At 42.0% G+C, this 27,578-nt stretch overlaps 2 protein-coding genes across 4 annotated transcripts in view; both read left to right on the top strand.

Annotated features, from left to right (window-relative positions):
• The first annotated feature begins 583 nt into the window (after positions 1-583).
• Positions 584-23,459, top strand: fbxo31 (F-box protein 31). Of its 3 annotated transcripts, XM_003229509.4 has the most exons (10): positions 584-1,017; positions 8,465-8,536; positions 9,436-9,522; positions 11,770-11,846; positions 13,291-13,458; positions 13,621-13,695; positions 17,407-17,516; positions 17,599-17,752; positions 20,010-20,371; positions 22,580-23,459. In XM_003229509.4, exons 1-10 carry the CDS (start codon positions 654-656, stop codon positions 22,800-22,802), a joined length of 1,692 nt encoding a protein of 563 aa, XP_003229557.1. In that variant the 5' UTR covers positions 584-653; the 3' UTR covers positions 22,803-23,459. The 3 variants fall into 3 exon arrangements, with proteins under 3 accessions (XP_003229557.1, XP_008121836.1, XP_062817700.1); XM_008123629.3 differs by lacking the exon at positions 9,436-9,522 and having other exon boundaries at positions 587-1,017; XM_062961630.1 differs by lacking the exons at positions 584-1,017; positions 8,465-8,536; positions 9,436-9,522; positions 11,770-11,846 and adding an exon at positions 11,880-13,166.
• Positions 23,460-23,605: 146 nt separating this feature from the next.
• Positions 23,606-27,578, top strand: part of kiaa0513 (KIAA0513 ortholog) — a 47,150-nt gene continuing 43,177 nt past the window's right edge. The window contains exon 1 of the mRNA XM_062961631.1: positions 23,606-26,814. The gene's annotated coding sequence lies outside the window, so the exon portion shown is untranslated. The remainder of the gene's footprint in view (positions 26,815-27,578) is intronic.

The raw sequence follows: 27,578 nt of genomic DNA, 5'->3' as shown, positions 1-27,578 counted from the left end.
ATAGTTTCGCGCGAGAGAAATAAAGGGAGAGGAAGTTTAGATGGAAGCTGAGTTCTGATTGGGCAGAGAGGTGATGCTTCTGTTCCATGACTGGTTAGTAGGATTGGTCTTAGAGGGCGGAGCTGCTTGAGGAGGGAGGCGGGAGATGTGCAATTATTGGGTAATAGCGTTAGCCGGCGTGTTATGATTGGCTTTTTGCTTGGAGGGCGGGGCCACTCGAAAGAAAGAAGGGCGGCAATAGACAGAGGAGGGAGGCGGGAGCTGTGCAATGATTGGATAACTGTGTTCACGGCGTGCTATGATTGGTCGGCGCCATTTGTCTTTTTGCTTAGAGGGTTGAGAAAAAAAAGGGCGTATATTGGACAGGAGGCAGAGGCTGCTTTGCTGTGATTGGTGGGGAGGCATTAGCCGCCGTGCTATGATTGGTCGGCGTTGTTTGGCATCACTTGGAGAGTTGAGCCGCTCGGGAGAGGAAAAAAAATGGCGGATGTAGCTCGCCTGTGATTGGATATGAGGGCGAGGACGCCTTTCAGTGATTGGCCGCGCGCGAGGCAAGGCGCCGGGGATTGGCCGAGGCGGGGGCGGGGCCGCGCGCGTGCCGGCGTTCCTGTCAGTAGCAGCGGCGACGGCCGTGAGGTAAAGTCGGAGGCGCCATGGCGGTGTGTGCGCGGCTCTGCGGGGTAGGCCCGGTGAGGGGGTGCCGGCGGCGGGGAGCGCAGAGGAAAGGCACCTCCGGAGACAGCAGCGAGCCGGACACCGACCCGGAAGAAGGCGGAGGTTGTGACGGCGGCGGAGGAGGAGGGGAAGAAGCTTCGGAGGATGAGGCCCGCGAGGAGCGCATCGAAGGGCCGACGCCGCGCCGGGCCCCGCTCTCGCTCCTGGAGCTGCCCCCGGAGCTCCTGGTCCAGATCTTCGGCTCCCTGCCCGGTCCCGACCTGCCCAGCCTCGCCCGCGTCTGCACCGCTTTCCACCGCCTTCTCCGAACCGACACCATCTGGCGGCGACGCTGCAAGGAAGGTAGGTAGGCCGCGCCAGGCCGGGGACTCGCGTAGGCGAAACCCCGGCCTCCCAACCTTACTCCGGGGAAGGCCTGAGACAACTCGGGCCCGTCCTCCAGGTGTTTTGGACTGCAATTCCCACCATTCCTAACAGCCGGTAGGCTGTTAGGAATGGTGGGAGTTGCAGTCCAAAACACCTAGAGGGCCCAAATTGACCCACACCTGATTTAAGGTCTAAAAATATGGCTTTGTACTGCATTGTACTGCATTCGTTCCACAATATAATAATAATAATAATAATTATTATTATTATTATACCTCACCCCAACTCCCTGAAGGGACTCGGGGCGACTTACATGGGGCCAAGCCCAGGCGAAAAAGACAATATAAAACTCACAATGTAAAAACAGATCAATAAAAACAAATAAGATCTCATATACAAAAATCATACATTGATAAAATCCTGAAAAGAACCTAAAATGATCTGGGCTAAAAGTGTGAGTAGTAGTAATAATAATAATAATGTATGTTTCTACAATAAAGAGGGTTGGAAGAGACCCCTTGGGCCATTTAGTCCAACCCCCTTCTGCCTTTGTGCACCAAAAGCACAAGCAAAGCACTCCTGACATATGGCCACCCAGCCTCAATGTTAATAATAATAATAGTAATTTATTTGTTCGTGTCAGGAGCAACTTGAGTCGCTTCTGGAGTGAGAGAATTGGCCGTCTGCAAGGATGTTGCCCAGGGGACGCCCGGATGTTTTGATGTTTTTACCATCCTTGTGGGAGGCTTCTCTCATGTCCCCGCATGGAGCTGGAGCTGATAGAGGGAGCTCATCCACGCTCTCCCCGGGTGGGATTCGAACCAGGCAGCTTTCAGGTCAGCAACCCAACCTTCAAGTCACAAGGCTTTAGTCCACTACGCCATTGGGGGCTCTGAATAATAATAATAATAATAAGAAGAAGAAGGGTTGGAAGAGACCCCTTGGGCCATTTAGTCCAATCTCCTTCTGCCTTTGTGCACTGAAAGCATAAGCAAAGCACCCCTGACATATGGCCACCCAGCCTCAATGTTAATAATAACAATAATAATAATAATGATGTTTGGAAGAGACCCTTTGGGCCATTTAGTCCAACCCCCTTCTGCCTTTGTGCACCAAAAGCATAAGCAAAGCACCCCTTAATAATTATTAATTAAATAATAATTAAAATACCATTATAAACACAAGCAAAGCTTTGGAAGGCGCGCACTGGGCAAGGGAGGAGGTGAGAAAGGCGGAGGAGTGAGTCTCCATCATGGGGGCCAAATAAATGAGTTCGATGGGCCACAGTTTGGGGACCTCTGAGTTAGAGTGTTAAGATCGGCCAGGGAGGTCCTGCTTTTGCTCCCACCGCCTCCACAGTTGTGCTTAATGGGGATGAGAAACAGGGTCTTCTCGGAGTTGGTCCCTCGGCTGTGGAACTTCCTCCCTAGCGAGATTAGATCGTCCCCCCTCCCTCCTGGCGTTTAGGAAGCAGCTCAAAACTTGGCTGTGTAAACAGGCATTCAACAAATAACACCACAAGCAGCTAAAGAAAATCATGGGAGTGATGCAATCTCTAAACATCTTACTACTTAATGTTTTATCGTTATGCTGCTGGCATATATTGTTTTAATGCTTTAATTTATGGTCGTATGTGATCGCTTTTAGATATGTAATGTTTTTATATGTTTATATGGATTTGAGGCATTGAATCTTTGCCATGTATAATGCTGTGCACCACTTTGAGTCTCTCTAGGGGTGAGAAAAGCGGTCTATAAATGAAATAAATAAATAGGGGCAAAGTCCAGCCTCACAACATTGCCCCGGGGCAGGTCTGTGACAACTTCAGCCCTCCCTCCCGGTGTTTTGGACTCCAAAACACCGGGATTGCCCAAGTTGACCCGGGCCTGAATCTCTCTCTATAGCAGTGGTTCTCAACCTTCCTAATGCCACTACCCCTTAATACAGTTCCTCATGTTGTGGTGATCCCCAACCACAACATGAGGAAATGCAGTGTATATGTTAATGCCATGTGCAGTATTTTCCATATGAAAAATGGTCTTGTGGGGCACTTGAATCTGTGCAAAGTAGGCCTCTGAATTGTGCTCTAGGTAAAAAAGTATCAAGGGATGGGTCCTTTGTCCCTCAGGACTTATAGATTATTTATTATGACAACAGTTACCATAGACTGCAAACAATGTCATCAGGCAAACATTTTCTGTTTACAAAAGCTTTTGCCCACAATAAATATTTTTGAGCTGTTATAAGCTCCTATGTTTCTTGCTGCTAAAGCAACAAAACCAATAGTAACATTTTGAGCATGTGTACGTGCTCAATATATTGTTACTATTTGTTTAAAAAGCAGTCCTAAAAGAAAAGTTGTATCCCTACTTGGGAGCACACACAAGGATTTTTTTGTTCTGCTTTAAAAAAAATCAAAGCATTTGATCATCTAGAAAATAGTGTTTTGTTTTGTTTTTTAAAGGCAGTGGTCTGTCGATATTGACACTTAATTTGAACTGTGAGTTTTGGTCACAAAAGGGTTTTTTTTTCTATCCAAGTATGAAGAGAGAAGAGTTTAACATCACGATGACTGAGAAATGAGTTTGCAGAGGGGTCTTGTAATATCTTAGAGACAACCGAGAGAACAAATTGGTAACATAAGCATAAGGTGACAGAAGACAGGTGTATGGCTTAATTGTCAACTGGCCTTGGCTGAGGCAAGCATCTAATTCACCTGAATTTGTCCCTGATCATTTTCTGCAGGTTTGTAACAATTTGTCTTTTAGGAGCGGACACAATCCTCAAAGCAAAATAAACAAGACGAAGCACAAAGTTACTGTTCTTAACATTCCCATTTTCTTTTGATTTGGAAATCTAAATAAAATCAGACTGGAGGAAGGAATACCAGATAATAGCATGAATCTCCAGATATAGCTTGGAGGGGATGCTGCTTGAAATCTTTTTTCTGACTCTACCTATTGTGTGGTAGATTACAAGGGAAAATGACTGGAGGAGAAAGGCCCTTGTGTCATTCCATGCACAAGAAGAATGGAGAGTATTCATGTTCTTTATTTCATAGCAATGGACTGGGTTACCATTTCAGTCCTTTCAAACCTGGTGAAGGCTGTCCCTATTCTTCTTTGTCCCTGTATGTATTTGATGCATGAAGTTATTATGTGTGGTGGGTTCTCCCTTAAAAGAAGAGACTCTGTTTTTTCTAGTTTTGTATTTTTATTCCTAGTAAACACTCTGAATGAGTGACTGGGCATGGCATGGAAACATGGTTCCAGCCTCTAGAATGAATGAGCAACATCAGTTCAGAAAAGAGAAGTCAGGAAAGGAAAATAAGGGCGAGTTAGGAGAACTTTAGCTGTGGTAAGGTAAAGTAACACATAGGTTTATCAGGGGAGACTTTGTTCAGGAACAGATTTCTCAGGTCTGTAAGTCTTACCAAAAAAGGTGGTCAAAAAGGAATCTGACCTCAGAACAAAAGATCTAGGATGCAACCAGATTCTTCTATGTCTAGTTTGAAATAGGCTGCAAAACTGAAACTTTATAGATAGTGCTTCTATTCATTATTCAGTTTATACACTGACAAATGATAGATTTCCGTTCTAGTCTTACTACGGCAAATGCATTTGTATAATATTGCAAACTAAGTATATAAATCAGGTATATACAGCTATGACCCAGGAAGCCAACCAGAAACAATGACCTCTTGGCCATTTTCACCTTGCAAATTTTGAAAATACTGTATATGTGTATGAAAAAGTCAGTCAAGTTGTTCATGACCTCATTACCCACCACCTAAGTATGGTATTTGAAAGAGAAAACCACAGGCATAAAAGTACATTCCCATGTGTGCAGTGTGAAAAACAGCAATTGGAAGTTGTAGGGAAGATACCTCAGTTGGTATATAAATGTCCCTTGTGACATTCAGATTGTAGGAAATGGGACAAAGCTTTTTGTGCGAAGGCTGCTCTCACTGTTGGTGGTGTTACCTTTCCATTGTGTTTCCACCCCATTTCTGTTCAGAAATTACGAACATTACAAATCAAGAGAGCATTTCCTACTGCAGCAGTTCCCAACTGAAAATTTCCTAGCAAGGTGACATTCTGTTCTGTGCTTTCTCCTTCCATTTAGCATTTCATTTGGAGCTGTGCCCATTCATGAGCAGGCCTTTACCCTCTCTCTTACAAGTCCATGGCAGCTGGTATGAGGTCATGCATTTTGGACCTGCAAGAGAGAACTTTGGGCGGCAGGAGGCTGAACATCTGAGTGCAGCAGGCGTCTGCGTTTGTCTGAGGTGGAGTCTTTGGGCATATTAAGGATGCTGTCTGCAGCAGTAAAGGCTAACTTCTTATTTATGTGATAGCTCCTCTGAGGGAGATGTGCCAGCATTGACTCATCCCTCTGGACAGGGTGCAGCTTGGAACACTCTAAATCGATTTTTACAACCTATTGCTTCAGACTGCTGCAGTCTTCTTTGGCCAGGATAATTTTGGACAAATGCCATTTATGCCGTCATAGTTTTCTGGAGGAGAGGGTAAGAGGGGTGTCCTTCCTTGGGATTATTCAGTGTGAAAGCACTTGTTCTACCAGGCCACTCTGTTGCACTGAGGTGTTCAGCGCTCCGTTCTTCTAAAGCAGGCATGGACAAACTTCAGCCCTCCGGGTGTTTTGGACTTCTACTCCCACAATTCCTAACAGCCTCAGGCCCCTTCCTTTCCCCTCTCAGCCGCTTATTGTGGGAGGTCTGAAGTTTGCCCATGCCTGTTCTAAAGTTTTTTCTGTAGTGAAAAGCAACCTGGACCACCTGTTTCCATGCACTCAGTATTTTGTGAATCTTATGACATAGGTTTTTTGAAGTGTCAAAGGATTTGATTGTTCTACCTTCCCTAGGTAACTGATTAGCCATTGAGCTATGGTAAAATTCAGAAAATTTGATCCTTTGTGTCACATCACCCTAAGATTGGTTACTTAATCATGCCTAGCTAGATTTCTTTTAAAGCAGATCCATCCTTGCTCAGGTGTGTACTTTCCTCAGTAGTACTTCCCTATTAGGCTTTGATCCTGAAGGAGTATAAACTTTAGACCTTTCTGTATTTCCAACATATTTCTTCTACTTTGAAGTTTCTACTTGATTTTTGTGATGGGAAGATGTGTGTGTCTCTAAGAGAAAGAGTGTGTTAAAAAGAGGGAAGTTGGACCAAAATAATACATTTCTCAAGAGAATACACTTTCTAGGAGCTTAAATTTCACATTATTTAGCAAAATAATGACCTCATTTGAACATATATTGAAAAGACCACAGCTCCTGAATTGTGACAAAAGGAAAAAGGGACGATGAGACTTTTTCCTTTTCTTTTTTTAGGGATTATTTGAACTTTCTCACAGTATTTTGTCCATATACCTACACTTCTTTTGGCAGCTTTCTCAGAGATGGGCAGTCAATTATTCCTTACGCTCCAAGGATATAGAGCCTAAATCCAATTGTTAGTCCAAGCACATTAGAGTTATTGAATCAGTAAGAACCTGTTAAATAAACACTTACATGAAGTCTGTTGATCTATTTGCTATTGCATGCCTCCAAGTCTGTTCTGACTTATCGCAACCCTTCCATGGGGTTTTCTTGGAACAGTTTGTTCAGAGAGGGTTTACTTTAGCTTTCCTCTGAAGATCAAAGAGTGTGACTTGCCCTAGTTCACCCAAAGGGTCTCCATGGCACACAGGGATTTTAGCTTGAATCGTGAGTGGGGATCCGGACAGAGAAATTAACATACAATAGTTTGGCTCCCTCCATTATCCTCAAATGGCACATTTTGTTGTGGAACCTCTTTCAGATGTGTTTCCAGATAAGTACTTGGTGTGCTGAATTTTTAAATGACTTCTGCAAGTCAGAAGCGGTTGGAACAAATTAGAATTCATTAAGCGTCTGCAAATCCCCCCTTCCCCCAGCCGTGCCTCATGTTTTCTAGATGAGCTTCATGTCAGATGATTCTCTGGTGTCTGATATCTGGCAGGTGCTGGACATGTAAAGCGACTGCTTTAATCCCCTACTCTAGAAAGCTGATCTGGTTTTAGCTAGTACACCCAAAGCCTGGAGCAGAAATGACTTGGATTGTTCTTCAAACCACCAGGCAGGCATTTGATCTGTTCTGACTTCGCGTACCTTCTGTTTTGTCCTTTATTTCTGCCCTCCTTTCCTATGTCTGTGGATATTGCAAATATTTATTTTCAATTGATCTGTTCGCTCACTTTAAAAAATGTGCATGTCTATTTAGAAACGTGCAACAATATACAATGTAATTAGCTAAAACAGTTTGCATTGATTTTAAGGGAGGAGGTTAGGCTGTGCCCATAATTAAAATGTGGGACATTTCATTTGAGAAGAGAATGTGTTTAGTATCTTGCCTCTGGTGCCTAGAAGTGCACAATTTTTTCCCAGCTGTTAAAAGAGGGAAGCCACCTGGCAAGAAAAACAATGGAGTTCTGTGGAGCCTTCAAGACTTGCGGACTGTAGCCTGCTTTATCAGATTCGATGAAGCTATGACCTCATGGTCTCTAGTTCATCTCTACTTCCATTCATGTTTATTGTTCACTAGCTTCAGTACCCGGCGATGCCCGGGTTATTTGAAAAGAGCATTGTTTGTTTTTTGGAAGTTAGGTAATATCATACGTTACGCTACGTCTTAGAAGAAAAACTCAGTTTTTGCTTTTGTTTTTTATGAAAATGCATAAGGATGTGGGTGAACTGCAATTCCCCAAAAATTTGGATCAGCGTTCCCAAAACTCCCCAGGATTCCCAGTTGGCCATGTTGGGTCTTTGTGCCAAATTTGGTCCAGATCTGTCGCTTGCTGGGTTCAGTGTTCTCTTAATATGGGTGAAGTGTAACTCCCATCGTTGGTGGGGTTCAGAGTGCTCTTGGACTGCAGGTGAACTATACATCCCAGTCCCTAGAACTCCTATAAACCATGGTGAATTCTCCCCAAACCTCTCCAGTATGTTCAGTTGCTGATCAATTCCTCTGTTTGCTGTGTGCCATAGGAAAGGATTAAGGGAGAGGCAGTGGGCGGGGTCATGCAAATGGAGAGAGAAAGGAACACTGGGATATGCTCACTGTAACCTGCAATGTCCTGGGAGGGAGTGACTTTGTGGTTCCTCAGCACTGGGAACTATATTCTGTTTGTGGAGGCCAGAGGGAGGCTGTCTGTGTGAACGGACACCCGTGCCACATACACACATACGGATTTTCACTTTTATTATGTCTATAGATATCGATATAGCTCTTTATCTATCTGATGGATGGGGCTATAGTCCATGACAGACCTATGCTGCATCAAGCCAAAGAGGAAGCCTGCAGGTCCAATGAGAAAGGAGGCCTTTCATTCTTGTCAGGGGATGGTAGGCGGCATTACTATTTTTTCTGTCTAATTGCAGAATACGGTGTCTGTGAGAACCTGCGGAAGCTGGAGATCACAGGAGTGTCGTGTCGAGATGTCTACGCTAAACGTAAGTGACAAGTCTATGCTCTTGCAGGAGTCATGTTTCTGAAAGTGAACTCGCAGTCTTTAACTTGAATGACTTAGAAGTGTCAGGCGGAGCAAGCCTGCAGATCAACAGCCACAGCTTCCCTTATCTCTGAAGCCACAATGAGCTGGGTTCATGCAGCACATCATGGTGCTCCAGAAATGTCAAGATTTCAAACAACTCTGCCTTTCTATCTCTTCAAACCTATGGGCATTGATAACTCTTGTGGATATGTGTCATTTATTAACAGTAGGATTAGTAGCAGGCAGCTGCTTCCTCTGTCTATGTTATTCAGATCTGGTAGATTTTGCCTTGAGGCTTTGGATAGATAGGATACCAAGATTAAACAGATGACCAGCATGCTTGGAGTTGGTCTTCAGACTATTGCAGTCTGTGTGCAACCTCACACTTGACAAACAAAGCCTTTCTTGCTTTGTGCACATTATCCCTGTAGTGAGGAGATCAAAACTCCTCCCTTGCTCATGCATTATGTTTAGGCTCAATACTGTCTTGAGTTTAGTACTGAACATAATCAGCTGCCTTAGGTAAAGCTATCACAGAGGTACAGGTTGATATGCTCATCAGGATAAGCACTTGGATTGCCATTTATTTGGCTTAACTGCCAGAAAGATATCAAAATGACAGACTCTGGGTCTAATTTGGCACATTTTAAAGAACGTTCTTACTGTGGCATTCCCTTAGAAAACATTCAAGGAAATTGCAACCTGAGAATTTTTTTATTTTGGACTGCAGCAGGACAGCCCTTCTTCCCCTGCTTCTCTAACACCACCTCAAGGTTGAACAAGTGGGTTATAGGTGGCAAAAGGGTCTGGTAAAATGGGTACAAAACTTATTATGCTCACCCTGCTGTGTCTGCTCAGGTATAAACCCACGGGTGAAGTCGGGGCGTTTTATGAAAATCCTTCCCGACTACGAGCACATGGAATACAGAGATGTTTACACCTGCCGTATGTACCTTCTGTTGGCAAATGCTTTCTGCACTGTGTAAGCATGGAGTGTGCTTTCCTGACTACTTGACTGGCAAGCAGAGCTTCTGCAGGGCCTTTGGGGACTGGATAGACATTGAAGGACTAGTCTGGCCAACACAGAAGGCAATCAAAGCAGGAGAAGATGGGGAATTATGATAGAAAGGGAAGCCAGGGCTGTGTTTCCTTTCCATGCCTTGAAAGGGGAGTCCATGTCTCTCTTCTCTTCCCACTCTTTCTGAGCCAAATTCAGATGACCCTCCTACTGTCCTGAGATAGAAACTGTTCCAGGAGGAGCAGAAGCAATGCTAGGCTGACTGGAAACTAGCCTGTTTGACTGCACTTTCCTGCAGAGACCTTTTCCTCAGGGGCCGGCTGGAACGCATCCTCCTTTTCTGCGCCTCTCCTCCTGCTTTTTGTCTCTTTTCCTCAACACAGTATGGAAGCAATGCGAAAGGGGCGAACCAGACTCTTGTTTCCATCTCTGCTAAGTGGAGCAGGCAAAAAGCCAATCCTTGATTCCTGCTGTTCTCTAGTCTTAGTGAATGAGTTGTGGGAATTCCTCCACCAGCCTTCAGAGATCGTGGAGGTATAAGCAACCTAAGAGTCGCTTATTCTGTCTGGATGGTGAGAAACCCCACAGGATAATAAATGACCTCCTTCCTTTCCTAAGAACAAACATTTTCAGCAGGGCCTTAAAAATCCTATTTGTCCAGAGTGGCACACTGGAGAGGCAATAGGGTTGTTTAAAAAGTTATTTTTTGCCATGTAATTGAATGGAGGAGAATGCAAGAACAATCCCACATCCTTTTCTCCTCGTTTCTTTTTTCTTTGCCATGTTGTTGATGGAATATTTATGCAAAAAGGAGCTGTGATTCACAAACAAATAAGTTGTTATCCTATCACAGGCATTTTGTAGCCATCCTCACACAAACCCAATCAGGTAGGCCAGTATTTTCTCCCCTAGTTTTAGAAGATAAGATGTCTTATTTAAGGTGACTTATACTGGCCATTCTTATTAGCAGAAGCAATGTCATAATTGGAGACTTATTGATTCAGAGCTCAAGTCTTCTTCAAGCTGCTAAATGACAGCAGATCTCAGCATTTAGTACAGTGACTCAGTTGCTATGGTACTATGTGGACGAGGCTAATGTTGAAGATCTGTGAAATCTGATCAAATGAAACCCATCATCCTGGGCTCTGGAACTTCCTTTAGCTTTCATGCACCAGAATTAAAAATGAAGCTTGGGTTCTGTGATCTGTGAGGTATTTTTTAGACACTAATAAGTCTTCTAGGCTGGCTTAGGATCAGGGTTTCATGCACCCCTCCTGTGTTTCTATTCCACGGAGCCAACCTACGGACAACTAGAGTAAATGACTTTCCTTTTCTGCATAAAAGTTCACCTAAAAACCCAGCACTGATAAATTTAGGATGCATTTTTTGTTCTAATACATTGCATTAACTCTGTCCAAAAAAAGCAGGTGGCAAAAAGCAAAACACTGAGTGCGCTTGTAGAGTATAAAAACAACTGAAACTGATATGACAAGTTGCTGACATTTGGAACGCTTGCTTACAGCTGTATTCATGACAGTGCCAGAGAATTGCCTGCATTGTAGATTTTGTTCTGCATAACAAGGACATACCTCTAGGTCACGTTCCCGGATAAAGCATGTTTTGAGCTCTTCTAGCTGCAAAATTGGGTAACACGGTGCCAAATGTCATGAAGCCAAGGCTAAAACAGCTGTGAAGCTGGAAATCCCTAAACAGAAATCCTGCTGTTTTCTTCAACAAAAATACAAAAGCAGCAGGGAGGAAGAGGTATAAATTACGTGACTCTGTTTCTGCCCTTTTCCAGTCTCTGCTCCCCCTCTGTGGCTCCCGTGGCTGTTTCATAAGCTTAAGCCAAAAAACCCCAAATGATTAATTTATATTAGCCTTAAGATTTCCATTAAAGTGGGGGCGGGGAGGGGATTTCATCTGCCTTGCAGTCTGTACTCCTCTTCATGATGAGCAGAAGCAGAATATATTATACAGAATAAGCAGTTTGTCGTGAGGGCTGCTTTGATTTGCATAATTCCTGCAGGGCACAGAAGATTGGTTTTATGTTTTAGCGCTGAGTCCCCAGAGCTCTGCTTTCCTGTCCCTCCTTGTGTGTTCTTCTTTGCTTCTGAGAATCTCTTTTCCATCTCATATCCCCTGCTCTTTTTCTTCCCCTCTCAACTCTGTAGTACTCCACCGGTACCGGCACATCCTGGGGCTGTGGCAACCGGATATTGGACCTTACGGGGGGCTTTTGAATGTGGTGGTGAGTAGAGGGGCCTCCTGGATGTGATGTTGACTCCTCATGTGGAGCCTTGCATTGTTTAGTGAACTTGACCTCTCTCCACCTGGCAATGGAGGGAGTTTCCAAGCCTAAGCAAAGTTGAGAAATGGCTTAAAATCATATCTTTCCCCTGTTTCCTTAAACTGATATGTTATAAACTTCCAAAGTTGACAAACTCCGGATGTCTAAGAGTCAATTGCTCACCCTTAGAGTGGCTGCAAGTAATCCCCAGAGAAACTTATATTATTGTTCAATAAAATTTATTTTTTGGAGTGAAACTATGTTTGGGGAGTTGTGCTTTCTTTTGTACAGCAGAATCACTATTCCTGGAGGAGTCTAGGACTTTCCGTTCTCCTCCTTTGCTGATTTTGTTAGAAGAGTGCATTCAGTGTAGAAATAGGGTGTGCATGTGACCCCACTACCTATGTGTTTCCCATCCCTGGGTTGGAGATACTGGTTTGGAACATCACTCTGGGCAAGGCAAGAGGACAGCTTTGGGCTTTGCATGAAGGAATGGTATGGGCAGCTCAGGTATAAAGGTTGCTCTGAAGCTCCAGAAAAGGTAATTGAATAGGAGGCAGAAGAAACTCATTCAGTAGCTGCAGCCCAAAGAGACCTTCTTTTGTGCTGGAATTACGAAAATGCATGAAGGACTGTGTAGGAGGGCTTGTCTTAGTTGATCTGTGTTGTTTTGGTTGCTTGTTATTACTATGCATGTTGTATTTTTGTTGTAAGCTGCCCCAAGTCCCTTTGGGGAGAGGGGGTGGGATACAAATAAAGATTATTATTATTATTATTATTATTATTATTATTATTATTATTAGCGTGGTTTGTATACAGAAGCATTTCACTCTGAGTTGCTAGGAAATGGGACATCATTTGGATTTTCTGCGTCAAATATTCATTTATATGTTCCCTTGGGCTTGGAAAAGGAGGGTGGTGTGCCTATAAGAGAGAGAGCAGAAAGGGGGGAGGTTGAAAGGGAAGAGCTGCATATTGCATAGTGCTCACTCCAACTCAGGGTTGGATCCTCCTCCTTTTTCTCTCCCTGCTGAGAAGAGAGCTGCCAATTTGGAGGTGCTTTTCACCTCATTACTTTGAGGCTCTGTGTGGCTCTGCTCTCTTTATCGGCACAGCTGCTCTGAGAGCTTAAAGAGCCTCAGGGGGCCAAAAGAACTGGGGAATTGGAAAGTTTATATAAAACGAGCTGCTCTCCACCTCCAGGAGTCTGCATGATGAGCGGCTGAGCTGTGGAGATACAGCAATATATTACCAGAAGGCAATTATCCGGCTTTGAAGAGGGTAACCTTGGCCTCGAAGGCCTTGGGGCAGAGCTGCCATTTGGGAAAGGAGCTTAGCTCTAGCAGGGTGGAATCCCAAACAGGCCTTGACTTTCTCTCTCTTTGCCTTATCACATCCTTGCCAGGTGGACGGGTTGTTCATCATCGGCTGGATGTACTTGCCCCCCCATGACCCTCACGTGGACGACCCCATGAGATTCAAGCCCCTCTTCCGGATCCACTTAATGGAGAGGAAGAGTGCCACGGTTGAGTGCATGTATGGCCACAAGGGACCCCACAGTGGGCATATCCAGGTGAGCAGTCTTTTGGGTTTAGTCATCTATCCAGGTAATCACAGGTGGAGAGAGAATATTTCTGTCCCAAAAGCCTTCTTTGCTGTAGCCATTTGCAGCACTGTGTTCACGGGGAGTTTGTGTCTTACAATTCTTCTGATTGTGCTGCTTTAATTTCTACAGATTGTGAAGAGGGATGAGTTTTCAACCAAATGCAACCAGACAGATCACCACCGTATGTCGGGAGGAAGGCAAGAGGTAAGCCTGGTAGAGGAAATAAATCATCACGTTGAAATAATAATGTAAATAATAATAAGGTTCTAATAACAGTATATATATTATATATATAAAATATTGTATATAATATACAGTAATATATAATTATATAATGTAGATACATATAGTATTGATAATGGTATTATAATGTAATACAATATAATATTAATAATACAGGAGAATCTCTCTTATCCAAGCTAAACGGGCAGGCAGAAACTTGGATAAGCAAATGTCTTGGATATTCGCTTATCCAAAGAAAAGCCTATTAAACATTAAATTAGGTTATGATTTTACAAATTAAGCACCAAAACATCATGTTATACAACAAATTTGACAGAAAAAGTAGTTCAGTACACAGTAATGTTATGTTGTAATTACTGTATTTACAAATTTAGCACCAAAATATCACGATATATCAAAAACATTGACTACAAAAATGCCTTGGATAATCCAGAACCTTGGATAAGCAAGTCTTGGATAAGTGAGTCTCTACTGTAATACAATATAATAATATTAATTATATATTATATATTACATGTAATATTACTAATATAGTACAATATAGTAATATATAACGCTAATATTGTGCTATGCTAATAATACAATATATTGTATGTACATATAATTTGTAAGCCGCTCTGAGTCCCCTTCGGGGTGAGAAGGGTGGGATATAAACGTAGTAAATAAATAAATATCTCCATAGCTAGTGTCAGGCTTACATGTTGAATTACAAATGTTTTAAAAAAGGGCCTGCTGTGTGTTTGTTGGATTCCTTATAGAGTCAGGGCAGTCAGGCTAGTTCACATATAATGAAGCAGGCACAGAGTAATAAAAAGCTTGGTAGCAAACAAATATATTTTATTTTTCTAGCCTTGAGTATGAAGGTCCAGTTTTTTTTAGTTTTGTGACTGCCAAGGGGGCACCACAAGACATATATTTGAAAATATAGCCTATTGAGGCACACTACACCATGAAAAAATTGCTGGGCAAATTTTTCATGGTGTAGTTTTCCGCCCACCAACACATTAAAGCCAAAGGTTATTCATGGACTCTGTGTCCAAAAGTTGGCCACTGTCCAGGTGCATAGTTAAGCTGGGCCCTTGACTTGCGTGCTGGGAAGGGAGCATTGCTGAGCAGAGAGTGCCTCAACAATGCGATCGGGTCCTCACTCTCTGGCCAAAATTCAATGTACAAGGCCTTTGGTGCCAGGCTGAACTTCAGCCCTTCCCTCTGTTCCTGCCCAAGTAAATTGCTTTTGAAAGACTTGAACAAATTGCATACAGGGGAGAGAAGGCTTTGTGCAATGCCTCCCAACCCAGCAGTGGTAAAAGATGACAAGTGGGTGGAGATCTCATGCAATTACCAGTGTTGATTATTTGAAACTGGGAGCAGGGGGAGAGGGAGGCAGCCAGCAAGACGTAACAACATCATGTTCTATATAATACGTACTTAATTATTGATCTTACTTACGATGTAAGCCTGAGAGCAAATTAAAATTTTGGTTTTTTTATTAAATGATTTTTATTAAAGTTTAAGAGTGCAAATTAAAATTTTGGAAGCTGCTCTTGAATGCCTTTGTAGTTGAGGAGTGAGGTAAAAATTATTTAAATGTAAAAATAACAGCTATCTTGAAATGAAGGCTTCAGAGAGAATAGGACAAACTAGCTTGGTGGTGTTGACAATAACATTAGAGAAAACACAGATGATGAGTCACAGATGAACCATGCTTAGTCATACTGATTCATTGTGCGAAGCATATTGCCAAAAGAGCGGTTTTCAAATCCTTACGTAGGCATTGGTAACTGGGAACACACTCTCTCAAACCTTTGCAGAAGTTTGCCGGCTCAACCTCTGTTCCTTCTCCTGCTTACAGTGGAGAGAGACTATTTCAGTGTTGGGCTTCTGTGAGTTTTCTGGCTGTATGGCCATGTTCCAGAAGCATTCTCTTCTGGCATGCAAAACGTCAGGAGAGAATGCTCCTGGAACATGACCATACAGCCTGGAAAACTCACAGCAACCCAGTGATTCTGCCCATGAAAGCTTTCGACAACACATAAAACACAGAGAGAGAGAGAGCACAGTGCAGATGAAAAACACAAAATGTCAGCTGCTTCTGAAGACTAGACATTAGCGCTCATCATCTGACTTGAGGAATGAATGTCACACCCAGCTGGCCATGCGGAGTTAATGCCGAAGCGCTGTTGCTGTGCTCCGGCAAGCAAACGCCTGATGAGTCAAGAAGCGAATGAGTCAGGGATGTAGGCAACGAAGAAGAAGAAATCGCAACCGGAGTCATCAGGCTCTCTGTGGAAAGATCATTAGGGTAAATTAGGCTATCAGCATCCCCCAATGGTTCGGCGACTGCTAGAGCATTAAATTAGCACCAAGCCCCTCTGAGCGGATTCTTTTTATTGTATCCTTGCTCTGTCTGAACGCTGGGGCTTGCATCAAATGGAAGTGTTTGAAAGAGAAGATATCTAAACAAGGGAAGAATTAGGTATAAAAAAAGGAACATTATTTGTTTTGGTCTTTGAAAATAGACCACTTTATGGCTACACTATCCATATTTCCTAAGATCTAATCCCAGTTTATTTGATTTGAACTGGATTATATGAGTCTCCACTACCATATAACCTGGGATAAGCAGATAATCTGCGACCAGATTCTGCAATATCGGGGCAGTGTGGAAGGGGGCCTAAAATAATGACTTTTTCAATAACAATCATAGAGTTGGAAGAGACTCATGGGCCATGCAGTCCAACCCACTGCCTAGAAGCAGGAAATCACATTCAAAGCACCCCAGACAGATGGCCATCCAGTCTCTGCTTAATAATAATAATAATGATAATAATAATAATTTGAAACACAACAAGATGAGTCCACAGCAGATACTCTGCTGGCTGCTGTACTGGATCACACACCCAAGTGTCTAGGGCTGTGTGATGTATCCGCGAATAATGTGTGCAGATCCCAGTATGGTGGCCTTCTGCAGCTTATTATTATTATTATTATTATTAATAATAATTATTATTATTATACATGCCTAGAAGCAGGAAATCGCATTCAGTCTTTGCTTAATAATAATAATAATAATAACAATAATAATATTATTATTATTATTATTATTATTATTATATGTGCCTCTCCTTGCAGCTTGAGGCATCTTTAAAACATCCCACACGGGGAGAGCGTGGCTGAGCTCCCTCTATCAGCTCCAGCTCCATGCGGGGACATGAGAGAAGCCTCCCACAGGGATGGTAAAAACATCAAAACATCCGGGCGTCCCCTGGGCAACGTCCTTGCAGACGGCCAATTCTCTCACTCCAGAAGCAACTCGGGTCGCTCCTGACACACAAAAAAAACCCCCAAAGAGATAAGATAATATTAAAATACAAGATACACAAAGTTAAAATTCAGGTTAAAATTCACTCAAATGCAAATAAAATTCAAATATGAAATGCTAGAAATTCAAGCCCCGGGATGACAGAAGGATTCTGGGAGTCCAAAGACAGAAGGATTCTTTGTAGTCCAAAGACGTCACCCTCCCAAGCTCTGTCCAAGGTTCTAGGTCTGAGATAGTTGCCTTTTGTCCATAGGATTCTTGCCACTCCTAAGACCCTGTCAGAGCCTTAGGAGCTTGGCAACAATGACGATTCATGGGCTTTGCTTCTTCTCCTTGGGGCGCTGCCATAGGAATTCCGGACCTGGCTGCGAGAGGAATGGGGTCGGACCCTGGAAGACATCTTCCATGAACACATGCAGGAGCTCATCTTGATGAAGTTCATCTACACAAGTCAATACGAGTAAGGAGCAGAGAAATCGTGGAGTCAGGATGGGGAGATCCAAGCCCTGCTTTCATTAAATCTACCTATTCATGTGTTTCAGCAACTGCTTGACGTACAGGCGGATCTACCTCCCTCCACAAAGTCCCGACGATCTCATTGAGCCCGGCCTTTTCAAGGGGACGTATGGGAGCCACGGTCTCGAAATAGTCATGCTCAGCTTCCACGGGAAAAAAGCCAAAGGAACAAAAATCACTGTGAGCATCTGGTTTCTCCTTGTTTGAATGTACATTACCTTGACTTTGGGGGGCTAACCGAGGCCTGCCCTCCTTTTCCAACCATGTTTATTACGTTTAACTTTATTGTATGTTTTCCTTTTGACAATTGAATGTTTTGCTTTATGTTGGAAACCACCCTGAGTCCTCTCGAGGAGATGGAGCGGTATATAAATAAATTATTTATTTATTTATTTATTAGCGGCATTTATATCCTGCCCTTCTCACCCCAAAGGGGACTCAGAGCGGTTTACAAGTTATATATACATACAATATATTATATTATTAGTATAGCACAATATAAGCACTATGTAAGCATTATGTATTATACTCAGATGAGGGTCCTGGTGGGCTTATGTTCAGTTCAGCTTATACTCAAGTATATATGGTATATTTATTATTTTTCTCTATTACAGGGGTCCCCAAACTAAGGCCCGAGGGCCGGATGCGGCCCATCGAAGCCATTTATCCGGCCCCCATGGCACAAGGGCAGAAGGGGGTTAGACTAAATGACCCAAGGGGTCTCTTCTTCTCTTACAACCATTATTATTATTCTTATTCTTATTATTTAAAATACAACAAGATGAGTCCACAGCAGACACTCTGCTGGCTGTTGTATTGGATCACACGTCGGACACTTCCTAAGTGTCTAGGACTGTGTGATGTATCGGCGAATAATGTGCGCAGATCCCAGTAAGGTGGCCTTCTGCAGCTGGCAGGTGGTGATTTTGTCAGCGCCGATTGTGTTTAAGTGCAGGCCAAGGTTTTTAGGCACTGCACCCAGTGTGCCGATCACCACTGGGACCACCTTGACTGGCTTGTGCCAGAGTCTTTGTAATTCGATCTTTAAATCCTCATATCGTGTCAGCTTTTCCAGTTGTTTTTCCTCAATCCTGCCGCCACCTGGGATTGGAACATCGACAATCCATACTTTGTTTTTTAACACGATTGTGAGGTCAGGAGTATTGTGTTCCAAAACCCTGTATTATTATTATTATTAACAATGAGGCTGGGTGGCCATCTGTTAGAGGTGCTGTGCTTGTGCTTTCGGTGCACAAAGGCAGAAGGGGATTGGACTCAATGGCCCAAAGGGTCTCTGCCAATTCTCTTTATTATTATTATTATTATTATTATTATTATTATTATTATTATTATTATTATTATTATTTATTGCTTGGTGGCCAACTATAGTCTGGCCCTCCAACGGTCCAAAGGATTGTGAACTGGCCCCCCGTTAAAAAAGTTTGGGGACCCCTGCTCTATTATTATTGGTATTGTTAACATTTATTTACTCTATTATTATTATTACAATTATTATTTTACTGTATCATTGATACTTTTACATTTATTTTACTCTATTTTTATTATTAATAATACATTTATTATTTTACTCTATTATTACATTTATTATTTTACTGCATTTATTATAATTATTACATTTATTATTTCACTTTATTATTATTAAAAGGATACATAAGCACATTTACATTGAAGAAGATGAAAATAATGATTTCATCAGAGTTGGACACTCATATCTTAAATTACAGTTTGATGTAAAGATTCAAAAACATTTAAACTACTGATGCCTCAATTAATGTAATTTTATTGGTACAGTAGAGTCTCGCTTATCCAACGTAAATGGGCCGGCAGAACGTTGGATAAGCGAATATGTTGGATAATAAGGAGTGATTAAGGAAAAGCCTATTAAACATCAAATTAGGTTATGATTTTACAAATTAAGCACCAAAACATCATGTTATACAACAAATTTGACAGAAAAAGTAGTTCAATACACAGTAATGCTATGTAGTAATTACTGTATTTACGAATTTAGCACCAAAATATCACGATGTATTGAAAACATTGACTACAAAAATGCATTGGATAATCCAGAACATTGGATAAGTGAGTGTTGTATGAGTGAGACTCTACTGTATCTCAGCTTATACTGGACTCAATGTTTTCCCAGTTTATGTGCCTTGGCTTATATTCAGGTCGGCTTATTCTCAAGTATATACGGTACATTATTTAACCTACTGATGCCTCAATTAATGTAATTTTATTGGTATCTATTTTTATTTTGAAATTTATTTTATTTTGAAATTTCCCACCCTCGGCTTATACTCGGGTCAATAAGTTATCCCAGTTTTTTGTGGTAAAATTGGGTGCCTCGGCTTATATTCGTGTCAGCTTATACTGGAGTATATACGGTATTTTCCTTGCTGCCTATCTTCCCCAGGGTGACCCCAACATCCCGGCAGGGCAGCAGACGGTGGAGATCGACCTGGCGCACCCCATCCGGCTACCGGACATCGAAAGCCTGAGTAACTTCAGCGAACTCTCCCGGATTGTCCTGGAAGTGGAGGAGCGGGTGCGCCGAGAGCAGCAGCAACAGCAGCAGGAAGAGGAAGGCGTCCAGGGAGAGAAGGGTCAGGAGGAGGTGCTTCAGCCGGGGGCCGCTGTGCCGGAAGGGGACGGAGCAGAGGCCCCGGAAGAGGAAGAGGGGGCTGTGGCCGCCCAAACGCCTTCGCCTTGCCCTTTTGTCCTGCCAGGCGGCATTGCCTCCAGGAACGAAGATTACCCTCGGACCTGCAGAGCATGGTAAACAGGGGACCCCTTCCCATACTGCCCTGTTGCAGCCCTATAGTCCACTATAGTAAAAACCCTGTTATTCAGTGAGTCATTAGAGCTCACTGGCTCAGAATTCTAAATGTCGTTGCTGTTGTGTGCCGCCAAGTCAGTTCCAGCCTAATAACAGCAATATTAATAATAATTTATATGCCGCTTTTCTTCCACGATGGGGACCCAAAGAGAAGTAGGTTTTGAGGGTGGCATCTGAGTCCCACCAGCTGGGTTGGGCCTGATTCTAATGCATCATCAATTCTAATGTGCACCCTGATGTGAGAGACATAGTTTACCTTTAAAACTGCTACAAGAGTGGTATAAAAAGAAAAAACTTAAAGAAAAACTTAAATGTATATGTTTTCATACACTTTTAAATGTGTGTATTCATAAGACAGTATGATAGTATTGCTGAGTATTTGAAGCTGTATGAGAACATATACATTTAAGTTTTTTCTTTCTATACCACTCTTGTAGCATTTTGATATAGATAACTGTGCCTTATCGATAACTTTAAAATTGCCCTGAGTCCCTTCGAGGAGATAGGGTAGGTTACAAATAAAGTATTATTATTATTACTAACAAAGACATAGTATGACACAACAAATGAGATATATATGCTGGATTTCGTATCACAAAATCACAAGTCAAACACTTCCCAAACCTTTAGGACTGTGTGATTATTATTATTATTATTATTATTATTATTATTATTATTATTATTATTATTATTATTTTATTATGACACAGCAAAGAAGATAGATATGCTGGATTTCGTATCACCAAATCACAAGTCGAACACTTCCGAAGTGTCTAGGACTGTGTGATGTATTTTCGGATGATGCATGCAGATCCCAATAGGGTGGCCTTTTGCAGTTGGCAGATCGTATTTTTGTCAATGTGTATTGTTTCCAAATGCCGGCTGAGATCTTTTGGCACGGCACCCAATGTGCCGATCACCACCGGGACCACCTGTACTGGTTTCTTTGCAGTTCTGTACTGGAGTCTTTGCAGTTCGATCTTGAGGTCCTGATAGCGGCTGAGTTTTTCCTGTTGTTTTTCGTCAATGCGACTGTCACCTGGGATGGCAACATCAATGCTCCAACCCTTTTTCTTTTCCACAACCCTGGGGTCTGGTGTGTTGTGTTCCAAAACTTTGTCAGTCTGGATTCAGAAGTCCCACAGTATTTTTGCGTGTTCACTTTCCACTACCTTTGCAGTTCTTTACTGCTGGGAGGTGGTACTTGTGCCATAGATTCCAATTGATCATTTGGGCCACATAGTTGTGCCTTTGTTTGTAGTCTGTCTGTGCAATTTTCTTACAGCAGCTGAGATTATCAGTAGTTTTGTCAGCTTCCTTGCATAGTCTGCATTTTGGGTCATTATCCAATGTTTCGATCTTGGCCTTAATTGCCTTTGTTCTGATAGCTTGATCCTGGGCTGCAAGAATCAGGCCTTCTGTCTCTTTCTTCAGTGTCCGATTGGTGAGCCATAGCCAGGTCTTCTCCTTGTGAGCTTTTCCTTCAATTTTGTCAAGGAACTTTCCATGCAATGCTTTGTTGTGCCAGCTGTCAGCTCTAGTTTGTAGTGCGGTTTTCTTGTACTGATTGTCTACTGTTCTTTGACGAGTTTCTAATTTTTGACTTCAATCAAAGCAGGGTCTGGTGTGTTGTGTTCCAAAACTTTGTCAGTCTGGATTCAAAAGTCCTACAGCATTTATTTATTTATTATTTATAAAGGAGGTACATTAGACCCGAGTAAATATGGCAATTTCCTTTGACAGAACATGGAAGGTGGATAACATTTGCATTCTCTAGGCATTATTAGGTCCCTTTTATTCCGGTATTTTAACTGATGATGTGATTTTTATATTGCTGCTGCAGTCCCCCACCAATGAAGTCGACTGAACTGCACTTGGTGGTTGATTGATATTATTACTGTTGTATTAACTCTTGTTTTATTGTCTTACTGTGTTTTATTTTTGTTGTATATTGTTCAATGTATATATGCTGTTGTTTTTGTAAATTGTGCTAGTTGGGCCTTGCCCCATGTGAGCCGCCCTGAGTCCCCGTAGGGAGATGGTGGCAGGGTATAAATAAAGTTTTATTATTATTATGCTGTGTTGTGATGCCAGAAATCCCACCTGTGAGAGGTCTCATTGTGCCCCCGCTTTCCCTTTCTGCCCAGTTTCTACGGCACGGGCCTCATCGCCGGCCACGGCTTCACCAGCCCCGAGCGGACGCCCGGCGTCTTCGTCCTGTTCGACAACGACCGCTTCGGCTTCATCTGGCTGGAGCTGCAGTCCTTCAGCCTCTACAGCCGGATCAAGGTCTCCTTCCAGAACGCGGAGGCTCCTTCCCAAGATGCCTTTGACGAAATGCTGAAGAACATTCAGTTGCTGACCTCATGATGCCGGCTGCCTGGGAGCCGAGGGGTGGGGTGGGGGGTACACAGAGATCCCCATTTCCCGTATTGCGATGAGAGCCTCGGAGCGAGAGACAGCCGCATGCACTTCTCCATATGGCCTTCTTCTCCCCAAAACGTGCTCACACGCGCTCCTTAGCACACTAACCTTACTTCCCCGGTATATGTATAGTTTGTAATATAGCTCTGTATATTTGAAGGGCTGCTGAATGAGGCAGCAGCTTCGCATGCTTGTGGTGGATTTTGGGTTTATTATTTTTTTTTGCAGACCCCCCCCCCCCCCCCCCCCGTCCCCCAATTTAAATTAAGACAAATGAGTCCCTATCCTGGCATTCAGTGTAGATAATCCAAGTGGAAGTTGTGAGCGTCTGTATATGAAACGAATGATGGCTTTGGGATGTTCTCCATTCTGTCGCTCTGGGCTTCTCTTCTGAGCATGTCCCTCTGCTTTCAGAATCATGATTGCTTTTTAAAATTGTGATCTGAAATTAACTAATCATGGGTTTCGGAAGTTATTATGTCCGCCCTTTGGGTCTGGGAAGTTTCTTCTTCAGATGTAAATATTAAAATGAAAGGCTGGAATGGATTTTTGGGGGGCTGCCAGGCCCTGAATGTCACAAGGATAAAGGAAATGGAAAAAGGACACATAGCCGTGGTGTTTCTTGCCTTACAGCACCAAAGGATTCCCCCATCACGACCACCTTTGCCTTCTACCTGCCTTTGTGGGAATGGATTGGGGTAGAAGCCTTCATTGGAGTTGCCACTGTTGTTTACTGTCATCTTTGCCTTCTTCATTGCTGCGGTAGTGCAGTGGGTTAAACCAGGAGCCCTCAAACTTTTTAAGCAGAGGGCCGGTCCACAATCCCTCAGTGTTGGGGGCGGACTATAGTTTGAAAAAAAAACCCAAACAAATTCCTACGCACACTATACATGTTTTATTTGGAGTGCAAAAAACCCCCCACAAAAAATGCAATATTAAAAAATAAGAACAATTTTAACTAAAATAAACCTACAGTAGAGTCTTGCTTATCCAACATAAAGGGGCTGGAAGAACGTTTGATAATAAGGAGGGGTTAAGGAAAAGCCTATTAAACATCAAATTAGGTTATGATTTTACAAATTAAGCACCAAAACATCATGTTGTACAACAAATTTGACAGAAAAAGTAGTTCAATACGCAATAATATTATGTTGTGTAATTACTGTATTTACGAATTTAGCACCAAAATATTATGATATACTGAAAACATTGACTACAAAAATGGCTTGGATAATCCAGAAGCTTGGATAAGCGAGACTTGGATAAGAGAGACTCTACTGTATATTGAAAACATTGACTAAAAAAAAACATTGGCTACTAACAAATTGACTACAAGAAAAGATAGAATTGCGTAAAATGAACTTGCAGTAACAACTGTCGAAAATTAAATCTGTAAAAAGTTAAGTCCTTGCTGCTTAGAGATCTGAGCGGGAGACTGTGTTGGATAATCCAGAAACTTGGATAAGCGAGTCTTGGATAAGTGAGACTATGTTTAAGGTACCTCACAACCTCTGAAGATGCCTGCCATAGATGTGGGTGATGGCCTTCTGGAACATGGCCATGCAGCCTGGAAAACACACAACAACCCAATAATAATAAAAAGGTGTTGTCGAAGGCTTTCATGGCCGGGATCACAGGGTTGTTGTATGTCTTTCGAGCTGTGTGGCCATGTTCCAGAAGTATTCCCTCCTGACCTCTGAGGATGCCTGCCATAGATGTGGGCGAAACGTCAGGAGAGAATACTTCTGGAACATGGCCACATAGCCCGAAAGACATACAACAACCCAATAAATAAAAAGGTGTTGTGACTTTGAGAGTGATGATCCCTTATTTAGGAGGTTATTTGCTTAAGCCGTAATGATATTTGGGTCAACTTTCTGCATACTTCCAGGTGCATCCTGTCTACATAGAACTATGTTTCATCCACACTTATTGATGCAAGTGCATCTTTTCTATGGCCATTATTTTGATAGGAATAGTGACCTAGTCTATGCAGTGAATTACGTATTATTATTTTGCAGCAAAGCAATGATTGGGTCTGTGTTTTAAAACCTGAACGTATTTCACATAGCAATAACTCTGGAACGATTCCAAAGATTAGAAGTCAAAAATCTAGATCCGATTGCTGCCAATAAGCTTGCTTTCTTCTCTTGTGCAAATCAGCTGCCCTCTAGTGCCGTTGACTGGGTCCTACAATGGACATTTGACCATCACCCTCCATGTCACAACCGTGTTCTTTATAGGCAGAATTATCTCTGCATTAACAGATAACCTTTTCTGCCTCTTGTTACAAGGCATATAAAGCACTGTGTGTATATATTTTTTCTGCTGTCATTGGCTTTCAGCTATGAGTCCTGACTATATTGCTCAAGCGAGTAAAATTCTGTAGCAGAAATGGGCATAAATTGGAATAGAAATACACAAAAACCAGTTGCAGAACATATTGATCTTCCTGGACATTCAATCTAAATGCTACAAAACGCATTGTATATTGTGTGATACTATAATTGTCATCATTTTTTGAATACAGCCAGCATGGTTTGAGTATTGGACTTGAATTTGAATCTCACTTGCGATGAGTGAGCTTGGGAAAGTCACACTCTCTCAGCCTCAGAGGAAGTCAATGGCAATATGAAGACCATAAAACTATTAAACATCAGTATTAAATATGATTCAGATTAAATCCATAAAATATCAAATATTAAAACTATTAAACATCATTAGCATTAAAACAATGCAGATTAAATCCATAAAAACATCAAATATTAAAACTTAAACATCATTAGCATTGAAACAATTCAGATTAAATCCATAAAAACATCAAATATTTAAAACTATTAAACATCACTAGCATTAAAAACAATTCAGATTAAATCCATAAAAACATCAAATATGAAAACTATTAAACATCATTAGCATTAAAAACAATTCAGATTAAATCCATAAAATATCAAATATGAAAACTATTATGCATCATTAGCATGAAAAACAATTCTGATTAAATCCATAAAGATATCAAAATATAAGTAGTTTTTATTGAGGTTTTAAGTAAAGTATACATCGAAAGTGTGAACATAATTTTTCATAGAAAATGAGGGAAAGTGAAGGGACAAAAGATAAAAGACAAAAAAGATAAAAAAGTAAAGAGAAAAAGTTCTAGGTATAAAATATCAAAACTATTAAACATTAGCATTTAAAACCATTCAGATTAAATCCATAAAAACATCAAAATATGAAAACTACGGTATTATGCATCATTAGCATTAAAAACAATTCAGATTAAATAAAAAAATCAAAATATTAAAACTATTATGCATCGTTAGCATTAAAAATTCAGATTAAATGAAAAAAATCAAAATATTAAAACTATTATGCATCATTAGCATTAAAGCAATTCAGATTAAATAAAAAATCAAAATATTAAAACTGTTATGCATCATTAGCATTAAAAACAATTCAGATTAAATCCAGAAAAACATCAAAATATCAAAACTATTATGTATCGTTAGCATTAAAAACAATGTTGATTAAATCCAGAAAAGCATTTAAAAAACCACTCAGTGATAAAACTACAATGATATGCTCAACTTGCAAAGATATTTGTGGTTATGTCTATTGAAATGTCTCTAAAACCTTGCACAAAATTGTTCTGTAGAATGAATGCAGCCTGACTCCACTTTTCCAAGGCCATGGCATCCTGGGAGTTGTAGTTTGCCCTTTCCTTGGGCAGAAAAGGCTCCAGGCTTTGCAAAATGATTATCGTGGTGATTGCAAAGCATTGAGCTAAAGCAGTGTAGATGATGCACCTTTAGGCCCGGGCAAGTCCCGCCCCCTTCCTGCCTCTGGACCAATGGCTGCTCAGAGCTCCTCCTCTGTCCCCGCCCACTTCTGAGCCTGCGCCTTTCTATCTGGCGAGGAAGAGGAAGGAGAAGGGAAGGAGGAAGGAGCCCAGGCAAAGGTAAGGAAGGGATTTCGGTCTTTGCAGTGCCTTATCTTCCTCCCTTATTTGTAGGAAATTCTGAGCTGCATGCACAGTCTCTGGGCATGTGCAGAGTGCCTTTCTTTCCCTTTCTGGTAACGAGGAGGGTTCCTTTGAGCATGTACAGAGTGCATTTCAGAGATGCCCCCTCCCTGTCCCTTAACTGTCCCTGTCCCTTAGTTGGTTTGGAAATTTGGAGTGCGTCTAAGCATGTGCAGAGTGCATTTCTTCTCCTCTCTTAAAGGACCCTCTCCTTGCTGCTTCATTGTATGAGTTGATTGACAGCTGGAACAGAGTTCCTCTGAGCATATGCAGAGTGCATTTCCCTTCCTCTAAAGGGCCTTCTTCCTGTCATTTAATTGCATTAGTTGGGGTTTTTTGGAAGAGTTCCTCTGGGCATATACAAAGTGCATTTCCCTAAAGGGCCTTCTCCCTGTCACTTAATTGCATAGTAATTTGGTTGGAATAGAGTTCCTCTGAGCATATAAAGAGTGCATTTCCCGTCTTCTTAAAAGGCCTTCTCTCAGTCATTTACTTGCATGATGATTAGTTGGAATAGAGTTCTTCTGAGCATATAAAGAGTGCATTTCCCGTCTTCTTAAAGGGCCTTCTTCCAGTCATTTAATTGCATGGTGACTGGTTGGAATAGAGTTCCTCTGTGTATGCACAGAGTGCATTTCCCATCCTCTAAAGAGCCTTCTCCCAGTCATTTAATTGCATGATGATTAGTTGGAATAAAGTTC

The sequence above is a fragment of the Anolis carolinensis genome, unplaced genomic scaffold, assembly GCF_035594765.1.
Source record: "Anolis carolinensis isolate JA03-04 unplaced genomic scaffold, rAnoCar3.1.pri scaffold_9, whole genome shotgun sequence".
In the NCBI taxonomy this organism is placed as follows: Eukaryota; Metazoa; Chordata; class Lepidosauria; order Squamata; family Dactyloidae; genus Anolis; species Anolis carolinensis.
This window is presented reverse-complemented; position numbering and strand designations above follow the sequence as displayed.